This window comes from Vulpes vulpes, chromosome 10 (genome assembly GCF_048418805.1).
Source record: "Vulpes vulpes isolate BD-2025 chromosome 10, VulVul3, whole genome shotgun sequence".
Classification (NCBI taxonomy): domain Eukaryota; kingdom Metazoa; phylum Chordata; class Mammalia; order Carnivora; family Canidae; genus Vulpes; species Vulpes vulpes.
The window spans coordinates 76878700-76895716 of NC_132789.1; the positions used below are offsets into that span (position 1 = coordinate 76878700).

Here is a 17017-nt window from a genome sequence, read left to right on the forward strand (position 1 = left end):
CATGCGGTATTTTTTTTAAGACTTTATGTATTCATGAGAGACACAGAAAGAAAGGCAGAGACATAGGCAGAGGGAAAAGCGGGATCTCCAAGGGGAGCCCGATGTGGGACTCGATCCCAGGACTCTGGGATCCAGCCCTGAGCCAAAGGCAGACAGATGCTCAACCACTGAGCCACCCAGGTGTCCTTCATGTGGTATTTCTATTCTAAGTACTTCCTTTTAAAAACTGGTCTTTAAGAGTAAGAAGTGATATGATATATGATTAGTGTCAAAGGTAAGCAGGAATAAATTTTAATAAGGAGAAATAATAATAAAAGAAAATTTTAAAATCTTCAAGAAGAAACAAATGAATAAAAGAAATAAAATTTCAAGTAAAAGTAGAATGTACAGAATAAAATTAAGGATTTATGGCTTCGGGATCCCTGGGTGGCGCAGCGGTTTAGCACCTGCCTTTGGCCCAGGGCACGATCCTGGAGACCCGGGATCGAATCCCACGTCGGGCTCCCGGTGCATGGAGCCTGCTTCTCCCTCTGCCTGTGTCTCTGCCTCTCTCTCTCTGTGTGTGACTATCATAAATAAATAAAAAATTTTAAAAAAATAAATAAATCTTTAAAGAAAAAAAAAAGGATTTATGGCTTCATGTCTTTATTTGAAATAATGTTTACTTAGTACAAATTTAAATTGTCCCTATTAACAATCCTATAAAAAATATTTGAATATGTGCCAAATTTAACCAATTATTTTATTAATAACTACCAATAATTTTATTTAAATGTTAAGATTAAATTTTAAATAAAACTTAAACTACAAATTAATCTTAATATATGACTTCAATTAAATTCATCTGGCACACATTCATGCAATTATTTAGACATAGGTGTTTGTCTTTTTAAATTATATTAATGAAAATGTTTTTTTTTACAGATATAAACAAAATATTAAAGAGATAGGAATTAAATTTAAAAATGAGAACAGAGGGAGGCTGGGTGGCTCAGTGGTTGAGTCTGCTTTCGGCTCAGGGCATGATCCCTGGTCAGGGATCGAGTCCCCACATCAGGCTCCCCTCATGGAGGCTGCTTCTCCTTCTGCCTGTCTCTCTCATGAATAAATAAATATAATCTTTAAAAAAAGAGAGAACAGAAATGCTTTCCACAGATATCAAAGTCTCACCCTAATAGATGCTTTATTACAAAAAACTTTGTTGATAGCAAGCCATGTTGGCAAATCCAACATATTCTGGAGCACCTCTTCATCCAACTCCAAATTCTTCAGTTCACCTTCTCCTTTGAGAGTACTTAGATTTATCTTGTCAGGAGATAAATTTTTAGTAAATCTGAAAGAGAATATATATTGACATTCATTTTAGTGTCAGTTTCTGTACCCCAGTCATTCTTGCAAATGTACAGAGCGTAAAAAATGTAACAGCAGCACAAAGAAACAGAAAATCTCAGTTGACAGTCTCTAAGTTTTTCAATAAGGTTTTGTTATCACTTTGAACTCTCTTATTTCATTGCTCTCTTATACAAAGCCTACAGTGTTTTTAGCATACATGTGAATATCATATTTCCATATACATCAAACTCTAGTTCTTACTGCCTTTCAAATTTATGAATAATAAGTAGCATCCACTTTTTCCAGGTACTATGCAAGGCAGTGGAACTAACTCAAAACCATTCCGTAATCACATTTCGTTTACTTTGCTACAGACCATAAGAATATTTCTATTTTACTAACCAACCTTAACAGGAAGGTTAAGGGAATCAGGGGTTCCTCTAGAAGTAGCAATAGCAAGTACTACCCATTCATTATCTCAAGAACACTATCAAAGGATATTAATACTCCTTTTAGAATCATCCAGAGATTCCCAGCTTCAGAAATTGACCCACATTATTCAGGAATAAATTAGAGTACACAAATCTTTTTCTAAAAGGTCTCTGAGGAAGCAGATTATGCAACTCTACTTGGCAGTCATTTTGGTGTTTTCTAACATGAGACTTAAAAATACCAATTATTTACAATCCAGACTGGCTGTACAAATACCATTTATCCTTTCTGTAGGAGTTAAAATAAATGAAGTATAAAGTGCTTAGTGAAAGTGCCAAAAGTCATATAGGAGACTGGACCCTAAAAGCTATTTAATTAAGAATACAGATTCTCTGTGATGAATTAAAAATGAAATTTCTTAAACTTAAGAAAAAAGAATGGAAATGACAATAATAGTTAAAACAATACTGGACATTTTCCAAGGGTTTATTGCGTACGAGGTTCTTTGCATGCAAACATTACTACTTCATCTAATTCCTATGATAAAACATTAGGGTCAATACTACTTTTATTCTCACTGTTTAGATAAGCACCAGCAGCCAAATGAAGTTCAATCCCTTTGTGACTTCTGATTGGAGCAAGAATCGTAAAAGATATTTAAATGCACCTTCCTACATTCACAGGAAGATTATATCTTCTCTTTCCAAAGAGCTGAGACAGAGTACAATGTTCGATCCATGCCCATCCAAAAGGATGAAGTTCAGGGTGTACGAGAACACTACAAAGGTCAGCAGATTGGCAAAGCAGTCCAGGTTTACAGGAAGAAATACATCATCTCCACTGAACAAGTACGGTAAAAGAAGGCAAATGGCACAAGTGTCCATGCGGCCATTTACTTTAGCAAGGTGGTTATGACTAGACCAAAAATGGGCAAAGACTGTAAAAAGATCCTTGAACATAAAGCCAAATGTCACCAAGTAGGAAAGGAAAGGGCAAATATATAAGGAAGAAACAATTGAGAAGATGCAGGAACAAAGTAATATTTCATATGACTTTAAAGAAAAACCCTAAAAAAGTGAAAATCCATTAACTTTGCCCAGGAGGTATTTTTTTTTTCCAAAAATGAAACTACTGACAAGATTAACTACCAGCTAACAAGATTTATCAGCCAGTCTTTTACCTTTTTTGAAACTAAAAAATAAAATAAATAAAGTAACAAAATATTCTGATTATTTACACACTCTACACATCAACGAGAGTATCACCAATATACACATGCTTCATTTCATGCTTCCCATTAACTCTACACCAGAATTTCATGAGGCACATTTTATTGGGATTCATATCATCTCACAGAAAGTGAACTGAGAAATACAGAATTCACATGTAACCCATGTTTGACCAGTGATGCTAGGTTGTGTTACACTTACCCATCAATCATATTTGGTTTAATACTTTGACATTTCCTGATAGGCTCTCACTCCTAATCACATAGGAATGGCCTGCAAGTACCTCGAGGCAGACCATCACAGCTGGAAGGGAGCACTCAGTAAGTACTTACTGAGAATTCACTATTTGGACACATGTACACTCAAGGAGTGTACACTCAAGCAGTACACTCAAGGAGTCCCCGCCTTTATGCAGTTCTAGTTCAGGTGGTAGACCGAACACCAAAAAGCATGACTAAGAGAGAATACAGTACAGGGTTTTAATCTAGAGCTTCTCTGAAAACAGGGACTTTTGAGATTATATCTGAGAATGAGTGGTAGCAGTTAACTAGGCAAGGAAAAGAAGGGAGACAGGAAGAGAGTATTCCAAGTAGTAGGAATAAAACACAAAGAAATGTTTTCAGGCTGGAGAGAGCATGGCATAAAATACAAGAGAGCCATGAGAGTAGAAGATAAATCAGAAAGGACAAAGAAGGGACTGACTCTACAAGGCCTTGATCATTTCATTAAATCATTCATTCAGTAAATCTTAAATGATACCTATAAATTAACAGACAATGGGGATATGACAATAAAGAAAACATAAAAACCTCTGCATTCATGGGGCCTAAGGGGACACGGTTCTGCAGAGAATGAAAAAATAAGCCAGATATATTATGTCAGATTCTGACTATGGAGGGGAAAAATCAAAATAGTAAGATAGCAGGTGCAAGCAGAGGACCTTTTAATTTTTGAAAGGATAGACAGAAAATCAAACCTTCAGTGAAAAGATAACATTTGGGCAAAGATCTGAAGCAAGTAAAGTAGCTATACAAATATCTAGAGGAAGAATGCTCTAGGCCAAGGAAAAGCAAGGGTAAAAATCTGAGGTGGGAACATGCTTGGCATATCTGAGAAACAGCATGGTCAATCTGACTGGAGGAAGTGCAAAGAATGCAAGAGTAGGAGGAAAGGAGATAAGTTAGAGAAGTAACAGGGGCCAGATCATGTGAGACCTTTAAAGCCACTCTAAAGACTCTGGCTTTCACTCTTAGTAAAAATGAAACTAATTGGAGATAGTTTTGACTAGAATAGGAAAATTTTTTTAAAAAGATTTATTAATTTTTTATTTGAGAGACAGAGAGCATGAGTGCCTGCCTGTACCAGCACAGCAAGAAGGGGCAGAGGAAGGAGAGAGAATCTCAAGCAAACTCTATGCCGAATGTAGAGCGCAATGCAGGGCTCGATCCCAAAACCTCAAAAGAGACGCTCAACAGACTGAGCCACCCAGGCACCCCTGGAAACTTTAATTTTCCAAGTTTTACTCTATTGAGAATATATGAAAGGGAGGATGTGGAAAGAAGCAGGCGGCCCAGTAGGAAGTTACTGCGACAATCCAAGTGAGAGAAGACATTGCCCTGGATCAAGATAGAAGAGTAAAAAGTGTTATGGTAGAAAGGGAATAGTCTAGATATATTCTGAAGGTAAAGCCAACAGGATTTGATTATACAGAATGAAGTCAAGGATGACTTCAAGGTTTTTAGTCTGGGTAAATGGAAGGACAGAGTTACCATTATTCAGGGTAAAGAAACAGAGGGAAAAATAAGTTTGGGATTCAGGACTAGAATTTGGGCTTTGAATAGTTTAATTAAGTGATGCCCATTAGATATTCAAGGCATGCCAATTAGGTAGATATTCAAATCTCATTCGGTGGGTGTGGATACAAATTTGGTAATCACCAATGTTATAGATGGTATTTGCAGTTGCAAGATGGAGACAAAAAAATCAGATGGCTCAAGGACTGTGGTTAGAGGCCCCTAAGGGGCTAAGAACTACGAAAGAAACCAATAAAGGAGATTTAAAAAGAAGAACCAGTAAGGCAGGAGAAAAACTAGGTTGCTTTCAGGTTTTGTTTTCTTTATTAAGGTAAGAGAAAACAAGCTGGTATGCTAGTGACAATGATGCAGAAAAAAAGAAAACTACTGATGGTACAGTAAGGACAGACAACTGTTAGAGCAGAATCCGTGATTAGAAGACGGCAAATGCAATATGGGTGAAGAGGGGTTGGCCCTGAATAGTTCTGATGTTGGAAAGCCTGTTAATACTCTATGTGTGTAAAAAATAAAATGAGAAAGTGTAAGAGGGGAAGCACCTAAAACTGAAAGCAAACTGAAACAAATGAACCTAATTATACTCAAAAATACTATAAGCATACTTAAAGGGAAGATAAGAAGAGAGAAAGGACACGGACAGATGGACAGAGACTAATCTGAGTAACCAACATCTTACTATACCTATCCTTAGTGTTGGGCAAGAAAGGGGGTGTGGGTGTGGGTGTGCATGTTGGAGGGGTTAGTGAAGAAACCAAGCAACAACTTGCCTAGGTATATACAAGAATGTTCATCTCAATGATATTTACAGAGGGGAAAAAGTGAGAGCACTTAATGTCCAAAGAGAAATAATAAGAAAATGCTTATATTATGGTGAAAATTCAAGGGTTAAAAGTTACATTACTGTGATTTCAATTATGTAAAAAAAAATGTTATAAAATGTCAAATATCAAAAGTACACATGGTTGGTAAGATTCTAGATTTCTTCTTCTTTATATTTTCCCTTACGGTTAAATGTTCTAATAAAGAACATAAATCACTTTTATAGAGACAAAAGTTCATCAGAAACCCAAAAAGACAGGTGTAGCAAGAGTAAAAGTAAAAGATGGAAAGACTAAGATACATGTCACTGGGGCGCCTGCGTGGCTCAGTAAGCATCTGCCTTTGGCTCAGGCCATGATCCCAGAGTCCTGGGATGGAGCCTAAACTTGGGTTCCCCACTCAGCGGGGAGCCTGCTTCTCCCTCTCCCCGACTTGCATTCTCTCTCTTGCTCTCTCTTCCTCAAGCAAATAAGTAAATAAAATCTTTTTATATAAATAAATTAAATAAATAAATAAATAAATAAATAAATAAATAAATAAATAAATAAATAAAATACCTGTCATTAACAAAAAACTCTACCTTCAATTTAGTTCATTTTACAAAAGGGACACAACATCTGCAAAGAGCATGGGCCTTAAAGTCAGGGAAATCTTAATTCTTGTTTAACCACTTACTGTGGTTCCTCTGTGCCTCAGTTTGCTCATCTATAAAAGGGGGGAAACAATACCAACCTCAAACGATTTTAGTGAGGATTAAAGGTAATATCTAAAACATCTGGTACAAAACATATCCAAATAAGAATTCTCTTCTTCCTTCCCTCTTTCAATTTAGATTAAATTATGGATACTGATTACAGTTTTAACTGAAGCAATATCAAAAGTTCATGCTTGGGACAGCCGGGTGGCTCAGCGGTTGAGTGTCTGCCTTTGGGTCAGGGTGTGAGGCCGATTCCAGGGATAAAGTCCCACATTGGGCTCCCTGCAGGGAGCCTACTTCTCCCTCTGCCTGTGTCTCTGCCTCTGTGTGTCTCTCATGAATAAATAAAAATCTGGAAAAAAATTTTTAAAAAGCTCATGCTGGGGATCCCTGGGTGGCGCAGCGGTTTGGCGCCTGCCTTTGGCCCAGGGCGCGATCCTGGAGACCTGGGATCGAATCCCACGTCGGGCTCCCTGCATGGAGCCTGCTTCTCCCTCTGCCTGTGTCTCTGCCTCTCTATCTCTCTCTCTCTGTGTGACTATCATAAATAAATAAAAATTAAAAAAAAATAAATAAAAAACTCATGCTTATCCAAATAGGACTTTAAAATGGTCAAGTAATGGAGCTAATCTGGAAAACATATGAATACTGCTCATCTAGTAAACTATTTTAAATAGAAATCAGAAGATATACTGGTAACTTACATTCATTAAAAAGCCAGTCCCTACATCAGGTAAGTAATATCAAATTATTTATCTTCCATTATTCATATGTTAGACTTTAATTTACATATACTCTAGTTTTGCACAAACATGTCCCAGTCAATTATTAATATAATTATGTTTCTTCCAAAAACAGAAACTGGAGAATGATTTTCAGCCAATTCATCATAATTTAATAAATAAAAGATAAGCAGACTTTCATTAACTGTATACTAGGCAAACAAAGGGAGGGAAGCTCATAAAATAGCATTAAGGCTTGGAAAAGGTACTTTTTTTACCTGTACTTTTTCCAAGTGTTGCTACAGCTCTTTGAACTAAACTGCCATCTGAAATCCTCAGATAATTATATTATGCTGCTGAATATTATAACTGAGAAGGACCTGATCCTAAAGAGAATTGTTATCTGAAATAATACCACTTCCAATCCACTAAAGAACGCTTCAAGCTCTAAAGAGTTATATAAATATTTTAAAACCAAACTTTTAAAAATAGGGCAGAAATTTAAGTCAATGAATTAAACTCTGGATAATTATTTATTTACTGAAGATAAAGGGAGGGGAGATAAAGGGAGAAATGAAACATAGCCTACAAATAAAACCAAAGTTGCTGTTAATAAAGACTCAAAATGAGGATACAGGAGAAAGTTCATTGACCTGAACATATCAAAGTCACAACAGCACAGAAGAAAGTCACATGATATAGTAAAAAGGGCACAACTCTTACCAGTATTTTTTATTTTCAAAATTTAGAAACACACTGTTTCATTACTACATACACTATGGCAGGCAAAGAGGTTTATTTTAAAACAAACATGTATCCTTCACTCTAACATTAGTATCTTATTGAATAAATTTTAAAGTGAATGTATGTATTTTATTGGTGGATGCAATTGAAAGCATCACTGAAAATGATAAAATTTTAACAATGTAACAATTTGAAAACATACTTAAAATATGAAAACAGACTTCCATTTTATCCAAAATCTTCTTTAATTACTCATTACAACATGAAAATACATTTACTAGTTTTTTCAATAACAACAAATATAGCTAACTAGAGGAATAAAATTTCCTGGCAAATGGAAAGAATGTGTTTGACACAGATTATGCATTTTATAATCAATACATAACTATTAGAGTCTAAATTACATGCAAGGCACAGTGCTAAGTAGAGACTCATGACAAAACAAAAAAGGTAAGCCCCAAATCGAAGATTTATAATTTGCTTAAGGAAACAGGCCATAAATGCACAAAAAAATTAAGAATTCTAGCTCAGCAAGAATAAAAATGCCACTTACTATTCAACCTCTATAAACCTCTATATGCTTCACTTTCAGTTTCCTTATCTGTGAAATGGAGATAAAAAAATAATATCTACTTTCATGGGGCTTTTGAGGGTTAACTGGTTAGAATAAATAAAATGCTAGAACTGTCCCTAATACATTGGAAAATTCAGTGTTCATTATTATTAATACAAAGACACAGGTTAAATCAGAACATGAACATAGAGACTTGATATAATGAGTAATGAAAATTCCTCCCCCAAAATTGGGAGACTTGATAAAACACTAAGTATGCAGATCATAAATCAGAAAGTGTAAATTTTATATCTGATGGTGCTATAAATTTTAATCATAATCTACTTCAACTTTCATTAGATCCATTCTATAGCTACATCATAAAAACAAAAGAAAATACAGTTGGTTTCTTTGCTAAAGCAACCTGAAACATTTCTGAAATGCACCATCTCTACATTAAATACAACTATTTGGGGGTAGAACCATAAAATCTTAGAATTCAAAAGAATCTTAACAGTTTATAAACCCTTTCCCAATCTAGGTGCTTACCTCTTTGCATTCAAATGCTAAAACCCTGTGACATTCTTCTCTAACCTCATGAGTAAATACTCATTTATTGAGTTTTCACCTTGTCCTAAAATTGTTTATGGTTCCTATTACTATATATGTTATTTAAGATTCACGTCAGTGCCTACTATTCTTCTAAACTTAATAATTCGCTCTGCTACTTGACAATTATTTTCTCAAATAACAGTTGTAACTAGAAATAATCATTTCTATTCTGTGCTATTTCCTGCTACAGCCTGAACAACTAGATTTTACAGGGAATTTAACAATGCATGTTAAGCTGATTATGAAACTTAAAGTACGCACTTATAATCTGACGTTGCTGGATGGACTTAAAGGAGTCCAAGATATTTTATCATATTTTCAAATGGGGCTTTTAGAAACAAAAAAGGCTAATGAGAACCACTGACTTAAAGAAAAAGGATTAATTTTAAGCATTCAGAAAATAAGATCTGTCAATAATTTGATTTTCAATTCTGTTATTACTTAATTTAATATAACTAACTTGTTTATTAATAACTTGTTTATTGTTTATTAATACTAAACAATTTAATATAATAAACTTGTTTATTAATAACAAACCCCTCTCAGGGTGGCTGCCCAGCTATCAGTGATTCCATCTTCTCACACAAAGGATAAAGGTACACACCTAAGACCTACTTCCTAGGGTAGAGCTGAATTGATCTAGAAACTGAAAAGGCATCGAGGCTATTGAATCAGATTCTTTCCTTCAGAAATTTGAAACTAGAACACTATTTTAGTATCGAGATGACAAATAATAAATATGACTGTCAGAGTAACACAAATCCAATAGTTTAGAACTTAAAGATACCTTAAAGATTCTTCTTCCATCATTGTTCCATGCTCCTAAATTGGGCCCAATTCAAAACTATGAAATGTTAATTGAAATCACTAGCTTGTATTTAATCCGTAGAAGGATTAAATCTCCCTGTACATGAAGAGATATTACACGAACCAATTATCTTTAAGCAAATTTAATAGCTTTAGCTTGATTTTATTCAAAACACTATTTCTAGAAGAGAACAAAGTACCCTGAGACCACATATTTTTTTTTAAAGATTTTATTTATTCATGAGAAACACAGAGAGAGAGGCAGAGGCAGGCAGAGGGAGAAGGCGGCTCCATGCAGGGAACCCTATGTGGGACTTGATCCCGGGACTCCAGGATCACGCCCTGGGCTGAAGGTGGCGCTAAACCGCTGAGCCACCCGGGCTGCCTCCCTGAGACCACATATTAAAGTCATATAAGATCTATTTGCTGTTTTTCTCCAGCTCCTTTAGGTGCAAGGTTAGCTTTTGTATTTGAGTTCTTTCCAGTTTTGGGATGGATGCTTGTATTGCGATGTATTTCCCCCTCAGGACTGCTTTTGCTGTATCCCAAAGATTTTGAATGGTTGTATCTTCATTCTCATTAGTTTCCATGAATCTTTTTAATTCTTCTCAATTTCCTGGTTGACCCTTTCATCTTTTAGCAGGATGGTCCTTAACCTCCACGTGTTTGAAATCCTTCCAAACTTCTTCTTGTGATTTAGTTCTAATTTCAAAGCATTATGGTCTGAAAATATGCAGGGGACAATCCTAATCTTTTGGTATCAGTTAAGACCTGATTTGTGACCCAGTATGTGGTCTATTCTGGAGAAAGTTCCATGTGCACTTGAGAAGAATGTGTATTCAGTTGCCTTTGGACATAAAGTTCTGTAAATATCTGTGAAATCCATCTGGTTCAGTGTATCATTTAAAGCTCTTGTTTCTCTGGAGATGTTGTGCTTAGAAGACCTGTTGATTGTTGAAAGCGCTACGTTGAAGTCACCAAGTATAAGTGTATTATTATCTAAGTATGTCTTAACTTTGGTTATTAATTGATTGATATATTTGGCAGCTCCCACATTCAGGGCATATATATTGATGACTGTTAAGTCCTCTTGTTGGACAGATCCTTTAAGTAAGTAGTGTCCCTCTTCATCTCTCACTACAGTCTTCGGGATAAACTTTAGTTTATCTGATTATAAGGATGGCTACCCCTGCTTTCTTTTGAGGACCATTTGAATGGTACATGGTTCTCCAACCTTTTATTTTCAGGCTGTAGGTGTCCTTTTGTCTAAAATGAGTCTCTTGTAGACAGCAAATAGATGGGTCTTGCTTTTTTATCCAGTCTGAAACCCTGCGCCTTTTGATGGGGTCATTAAGCCCGTTCATGTTCAGAGTTACTATTGAAAGATATGAATTTAATGTCATCATGATACCTATTCAGTCCCTGTTTTTGTGGATTATTCCATCGGACTTCCTCCTTCTTTTACAGAGTCCCCCTTAATATTTCTTGGAGAACTGGTTTGGTGGTCACATATTCTTTCAGTTTCTGCCTGTCTTGGAAGCTCTTTATCTCTCCTATTCTGAATGAGAGCCTTGCTGGATAAAGTATTCTTGGCTGCATGTTCTTCTCATTTAGGACCCTGAATATATCCTGCCAGCCCTTTCTGGCCTGCCAGGTCTCTGTGGAGATGTCTGCTGTTACCCTAATACTCCTCCCCATAAAAGTTAGAGATTTCTTGTCTCCTGCTGCTTTAAGGATCTTCTCTTTATCTTTGGAATTTGCAAGCTTCACTATTAAATGTCAAGGTGTTGAGCGGTTTTTATTGATTTTAGGGGGGATCTCTCTATTTCCTGGATCTGAATGCCTGTTTCCCTTCCCACATTAGGAAAGTTTTCAGCTATGATTTGTTCAAATACATATTCTGGACCTCTGTCCCTTTCGGTGCCCTCGGGAACACCAATTAAACGTAGATTTTTCTTCCTGAGGCTGTCATATAAGAAAGGAAGTTTCTGGAGAGAATTCCCCAAATCTGAAAGACTACCAAATCCTTTGGCTAGGAACATTAAGTTATTTATCTGCAACTAATTACATCCTTTCATTGTTCATCAGTTTCATCATGTTGACATAAAGATCACTCCACTCAGAACTAAGAAACGGGGCACCTGGGTGGCTCAGTTGGCTAATCATCTGACTCTTGATTTCAGCTCAGGTCATGATCTCGGGGTCTGGGACTAAGCCCCCTATCAGGCTCCACACTCAGCATGCAGTCTGTTTCAGATTCTCTCTCCCTCTGCCCCTCCCACTTGTTCTCTCTGTCAAATAAATAAATAAATAAATAAATAAATAAATAAATAAATAAATCTTAGGGGGGGAAAAACAAAAACTAAAAAAACAGATGGGGCACTTTTTTTAAAGATTTTATTTATTTATTAATAAGAGACACAGAAAGAGAGAAAGAGAGGCAGACATAGGCAGAGGGAGAAGCAGGCTCCTGTGGGGTATCTGATGCGGGACTCAATCCTAGGACCCCAGATCATGACCTGAGCCCAAGGCAGACGCTCAACCATGAGCCACCCAGGCACCCCTACAGATTAATTAGGCTTTTCTAAAGAAACACATATTTCCTCATTTTCTCCATTGTCTAACCCCATTTTTTCACCCCAGGTGTATCTCTGAATCTGGCACTCTCCTCTTTGGGCTACTTGCTTCCTTGCACTACCTATTATATTATCTTCAGGGTCAAAAAGTGAACTAGTTATATTTTTAAATGTTGATATGAGCTAGGTCAAGAAATACACTTTATGTTACAGTCTGTTACATACAGACACACAAACACAAGGTGAAAATTTCACAGAACAATAGTTTAATATAGTCTGATATTTTCTATTTCATTCTTTTAAAATAGTGACCACAGGGAGTCTGGGTGGCTCAGTCAGTTGAGCAGCCAACTCTTGATTTTGGCTCAGGCCATGATCTCAGGGTTGTGAAACTGAGTCCTACCTACATCAGGCTCTCTTTCCCTCTGTCCTTCCCCTCTCACCGCCCACCCCTCAACATGTGCACATGTGCACACACACTCTCTCTCTCAAATAAATCATTAAAAGACAAAATAAAATACAATTACAACCTATCCACAGATTTCACAAGGTAAGCTGTAACTCACAGTTTAACAAAAAATATTTAAGAAGTACACTGTGACCAAGTATGAAGACTGGTTTAACAAACATTGTTTGTCCCTAAGACAGAGACATTTGTCTCTTTGTCTCATTTGTCATTTGTCTCTTAGTAAGGATATTTGTTCTTACTACTTCTATTCAGCATTGTATTGGAGGTTTTAGCCAACACAACAAGGTAAGAAAAAATAAGACATTCTGTTTAGAAAATAAGTAAAACTGCCTTTTTTCCTAGACTACATGATCATCTGTATAGAAAACCATACAGAAGCCTTTTAAAAACTTACCAAAACTAATATATGAGTTTAGCAAGGTTATAGGATATAGGAATAATACAAAAAATAAGATCAATTGAAGGGACACAGGAACCAAATGAAAGCACTCCCAATGGCTAAACCTGGAACAATTTGGGCAACAAAATAAATTATTAGATTATAACTCAAAATACAAAATAAATATACATGAGTCTGCATAGATATAAATACATGATTGAATAATTGGGAGAAGAGAGAAATCTCCCATACAGAAAATTTCCAAATAACTTATGTTTTCTCTATTCAAACCTCAGGGAAGTGAAACACAATCCCTCATTCCTTTTGTGTTTGGCTGCTTTTCTTTCCAAAGTATATAGCATGAAACTGCTCTAAAGAATAGCTTTATACAAAGGCCAACATCAACAATAAGACATGTTGATAGTATATAGCTTTGATATGACATAATAAAAATGGCATTCTATACCTCTGTGGCCTTGTCAAAAACCCATGAACCATTCTAATCATTAGAAAAACATTACACACTGACTGAGACACTGAACAAAATAACCAATACTACTGAAAACTCTCAAGAACATCAAAAAGAAGTCTGAGAAACTGTCACAGTCAGGAGGAGTCTAAAACAAAATGATGACTATGTGATAATCACAATGAGATCCTGGAACTGAAAAAGGACATTAGATAAAAAACTAAGGAAATTCAAATAAAGTACAGGCAATAGTTAATTTATAAATATTGGTTTCTGATTGTGAAAAATGTATCATGCTCTGAAACATATTAATAGTAAAATGGATGAATTCTTGTCCTTTTCATTTTTAAAAAATAATCCATGAATAGCTAATTTTTAAAATCTATTTTTCTCAACCACAGAAAATCTGTCATGCATACTTTATTTCAAAGGAGTAAATGAAAAGCTCTAATGATTCATGAAAATTGTTTTGAGAGCACATATCCAAAAGCGTAACACAGGAGTAAATTCTTTTTAAGACTATGAGAAGCCTAATAAAAATCTTTGGTTCAGGTCTCTCAGGCAATATTATTTCTTGATTCATAAAATTTTTCAGTATTTCTTATTTGCAGATTTTTGTTATTAGTAACTTACCAGAGAGCATTGCTCAGGAGGATACATGGCTGTCTTGAAACTGCTACCTAGAGTAAATATTTACAAACCTGTCAATCTGGCATTAATTTTTGGAGAGTACATACAAACATGAAATCCAGAGCCTATCATCTTTTTCCACAGAAAAATATTTTTAAGGAGACTTTGAGCATAGAAATGAAAAGGCAGATTTTATTGCATTACATGGTAATCCCTCTACCAAAATCAAAATATCTACAATTAAGAAAATCACACACACATGCACACAAACAGGGGAGTTGGGATATGAGGTATATGAACACTCTTTGTACTATACTTACTGCTTTTCTATAATCTTAAAGTAGGGCAGCCCAGGTAGCTCAGTGGTTTAGCTCTGACTTCAGCCCAGGGCGTGATCCTGGAGACCCAGGATCGAGTCCCTCCCTGCATGGAGCCTGCTTCTCCCTCTGCCTGTCTCTGCCTCTCTCTCTCTCTTTGTCTCTCATGAATAAATAAATAAATCTTTAAAAATAAATAAAGTACTTCAAAATAAATATATTATTTTAAAAACTCATTTGAGATGCATAGGAAGGTTTATTCATTTTGTTGTGTGCAAATTTCATTTTAAAAAGTTACTGGAATAAAAATATCAACTGTTTCCATATCCTAGCAACAATAGGAACTGACAATTTGGAAGCACCATTTACACTAGCATGGCAAGTATGAAATTTTTTTAGGGATAAATCTGACAAAAGGTATATAAGCCCTATATACTGAAAATTATTAAATGTTGCTGAAAATTTAAAAGACATAAATAAAAAAACACATACATAGATCAGAAGACTCAATATTTTAAGATGTCAGTTCTCTTCAAAAAGATTTATAGGTCCCAAGCAAATTCCAAGCAGGCTTTTTGGTAGAAACAACAGGTTGATTCAGAAACTTATATAAATATACAAGATATAGAATATCAAACTAACTTTGAAAAAAAAAGAAAAAAAAAGAAAAAAACTAACTTTGAAAAAGATGAAGATACTTGGAAGCCTTATACTACCAATTTCAAGACTTCTTAAAAAGCTATGGTGGGGCACATGGCTGGCTCAGTAGGTAGAGCAAGAAACTTGATCTTGGGGTCATGAGTTCAAGCCCTACATTGGGCATAGAGCTTATATATAAAACAAACAAACAAACAAACAAACAAAAAACCACTTTAGTATTCAAGATGGTTTGAGATGGGCATAATGACAGACCCATGAACAATGGAAAAAAAAGAGAGCCCTGAAATTGAACTGAATTTATAGTAAAGGGATTTTCAAAAAGCAAATCAATGAGAAAAAGATAGGGGTGCTTGGGTGGCTCAGTCGGTTAGGCATCTGACTTGTGGTTTTGGCTCAGGTCATGATCTCAGGGTCCTGGGATCAAGCTACATGTAGGGCTCCACATTCAGCATGTTGTCTGCTTGGGATTCTCCCTCTCTCTCCCTTTGCCTCTCCCACTTGTTCTCTCTTTCTAAAAGTAAATAAATAAATCTTAAAATAAATAAATAAATAAATAGGTGCATCTGGGTGGCTCAGTCGGTTAAGTGTCTGCCTTTGGCTCAGGTCATGATCCCGGGGTCCTGGGATCAAGCCCCACCTTGGGCTCCCTGGTCAGTGGGGAGTCAGCTCCTTCTTCTCCTTCTACCCCTTCCCCCAATCATACTCTCTCTCTCTCTCAAATAAATAAATAAAATCTTTTTAAAAATTAAAATAAATAGGGACACCTGGGTAGCTCAGTGGTTGAGCATCTGCCTTTGGCTCAGGGCTTGATACCGGGGTCCTGGGATCAAGTCTTGCATGAGGCTCCCTGTAGGGAGTCTGCTTCTCCCTCTGCCTCTCTGTCTCTCATGAATAAATAAATAAAATCTTTAAGAAATAAATAAAAATAAAAAAGCCAGGTAGATCCATAAGCAGCCTTCATACTATCAAAAAATATCAAATAATTTTAGAATTTTAGCACCTGGAATATCCCTCTAATCCAAAGCCTTCATTTTATTGTATAAAATGTAAAGCCCAAAAAGGTTTAAGTCAACCGCTAAGGTCTTATCAAGACAGAGTCAAGCCTACAATCAAATTTGTACAATTTAAACTTAAAATGTATTTCAAGATCAATTACCATTTCATTGTCATACTGATTGATTTTCAACTCAATAATATTTAATGAACATTTCCTAGGCATTACAGGTGTATATGGCAATTTTTACCTTCAAGGAGCTTTCAATGTCCATTTCAGGCTTATTAAATATTTAAGACATAAATGTTATTTTCTTTAAAGAAAACTATGGTGTTAATGGAAGAAGAATCAAGTTATACTCCTAATAATTTTTTTGAGTATTCTCAATTTACAGAGTTTGTTTGGCTTGGTTACTTTTATTATATATATGTAAAGGAAACCACCCAATCTTGTCTAGCCAGTTTTTCACATTTAAAGAATTGAAAACTTTTAAAGAATGGAAGAGGTTATAAATGGGCAGCCTGTAAGCTATGTTTTATCCACAAACACATTTTGTCTGTCTGAACAATTTTTAAAAATCTGAATGAGTGGCTAACAAGGTAGACCTTGTATTAAAACCTCAGTTTCCTTATTCACCATGACCAAGTAGGACTCATTCTGGGCTGCAAGGGAGGTTCAACCTCTGCATATAAATCAATGTGATATACTACATTAATAAAAGAAAGGACAAGAACCATATGATCCTCTCAATAAATGCAGAAAAGG

The 17017-nt window shown here is 35.7% G+C and overlaps 1 protein-coding gene across 2 annotated transcripts in view; it reads right to left on the minus strand.

Moving 5' to 3' along the window:
* The window catches only part of BLTP3B (bridge-like lipid transfer protein family member 3B), a 96216-nt gene that overhangs the window by 59211 nt on the left and 19988 nt on the right, over nucleotides 1-17017 (minus strand). For both annotated transcript variants that reach the window (XM_026013112.2, XM_026013113.2), the window contains one exon: nucleotides 1171-1333. In XM_026013112.2, coding sequence (XP_025868897.2) covers nucleotides 1171-1333 — 163 coding nt within the window. The remainder of the gene's footprint in view (nucleotides 1-1170; nucleotides 1334-17017) is intronic.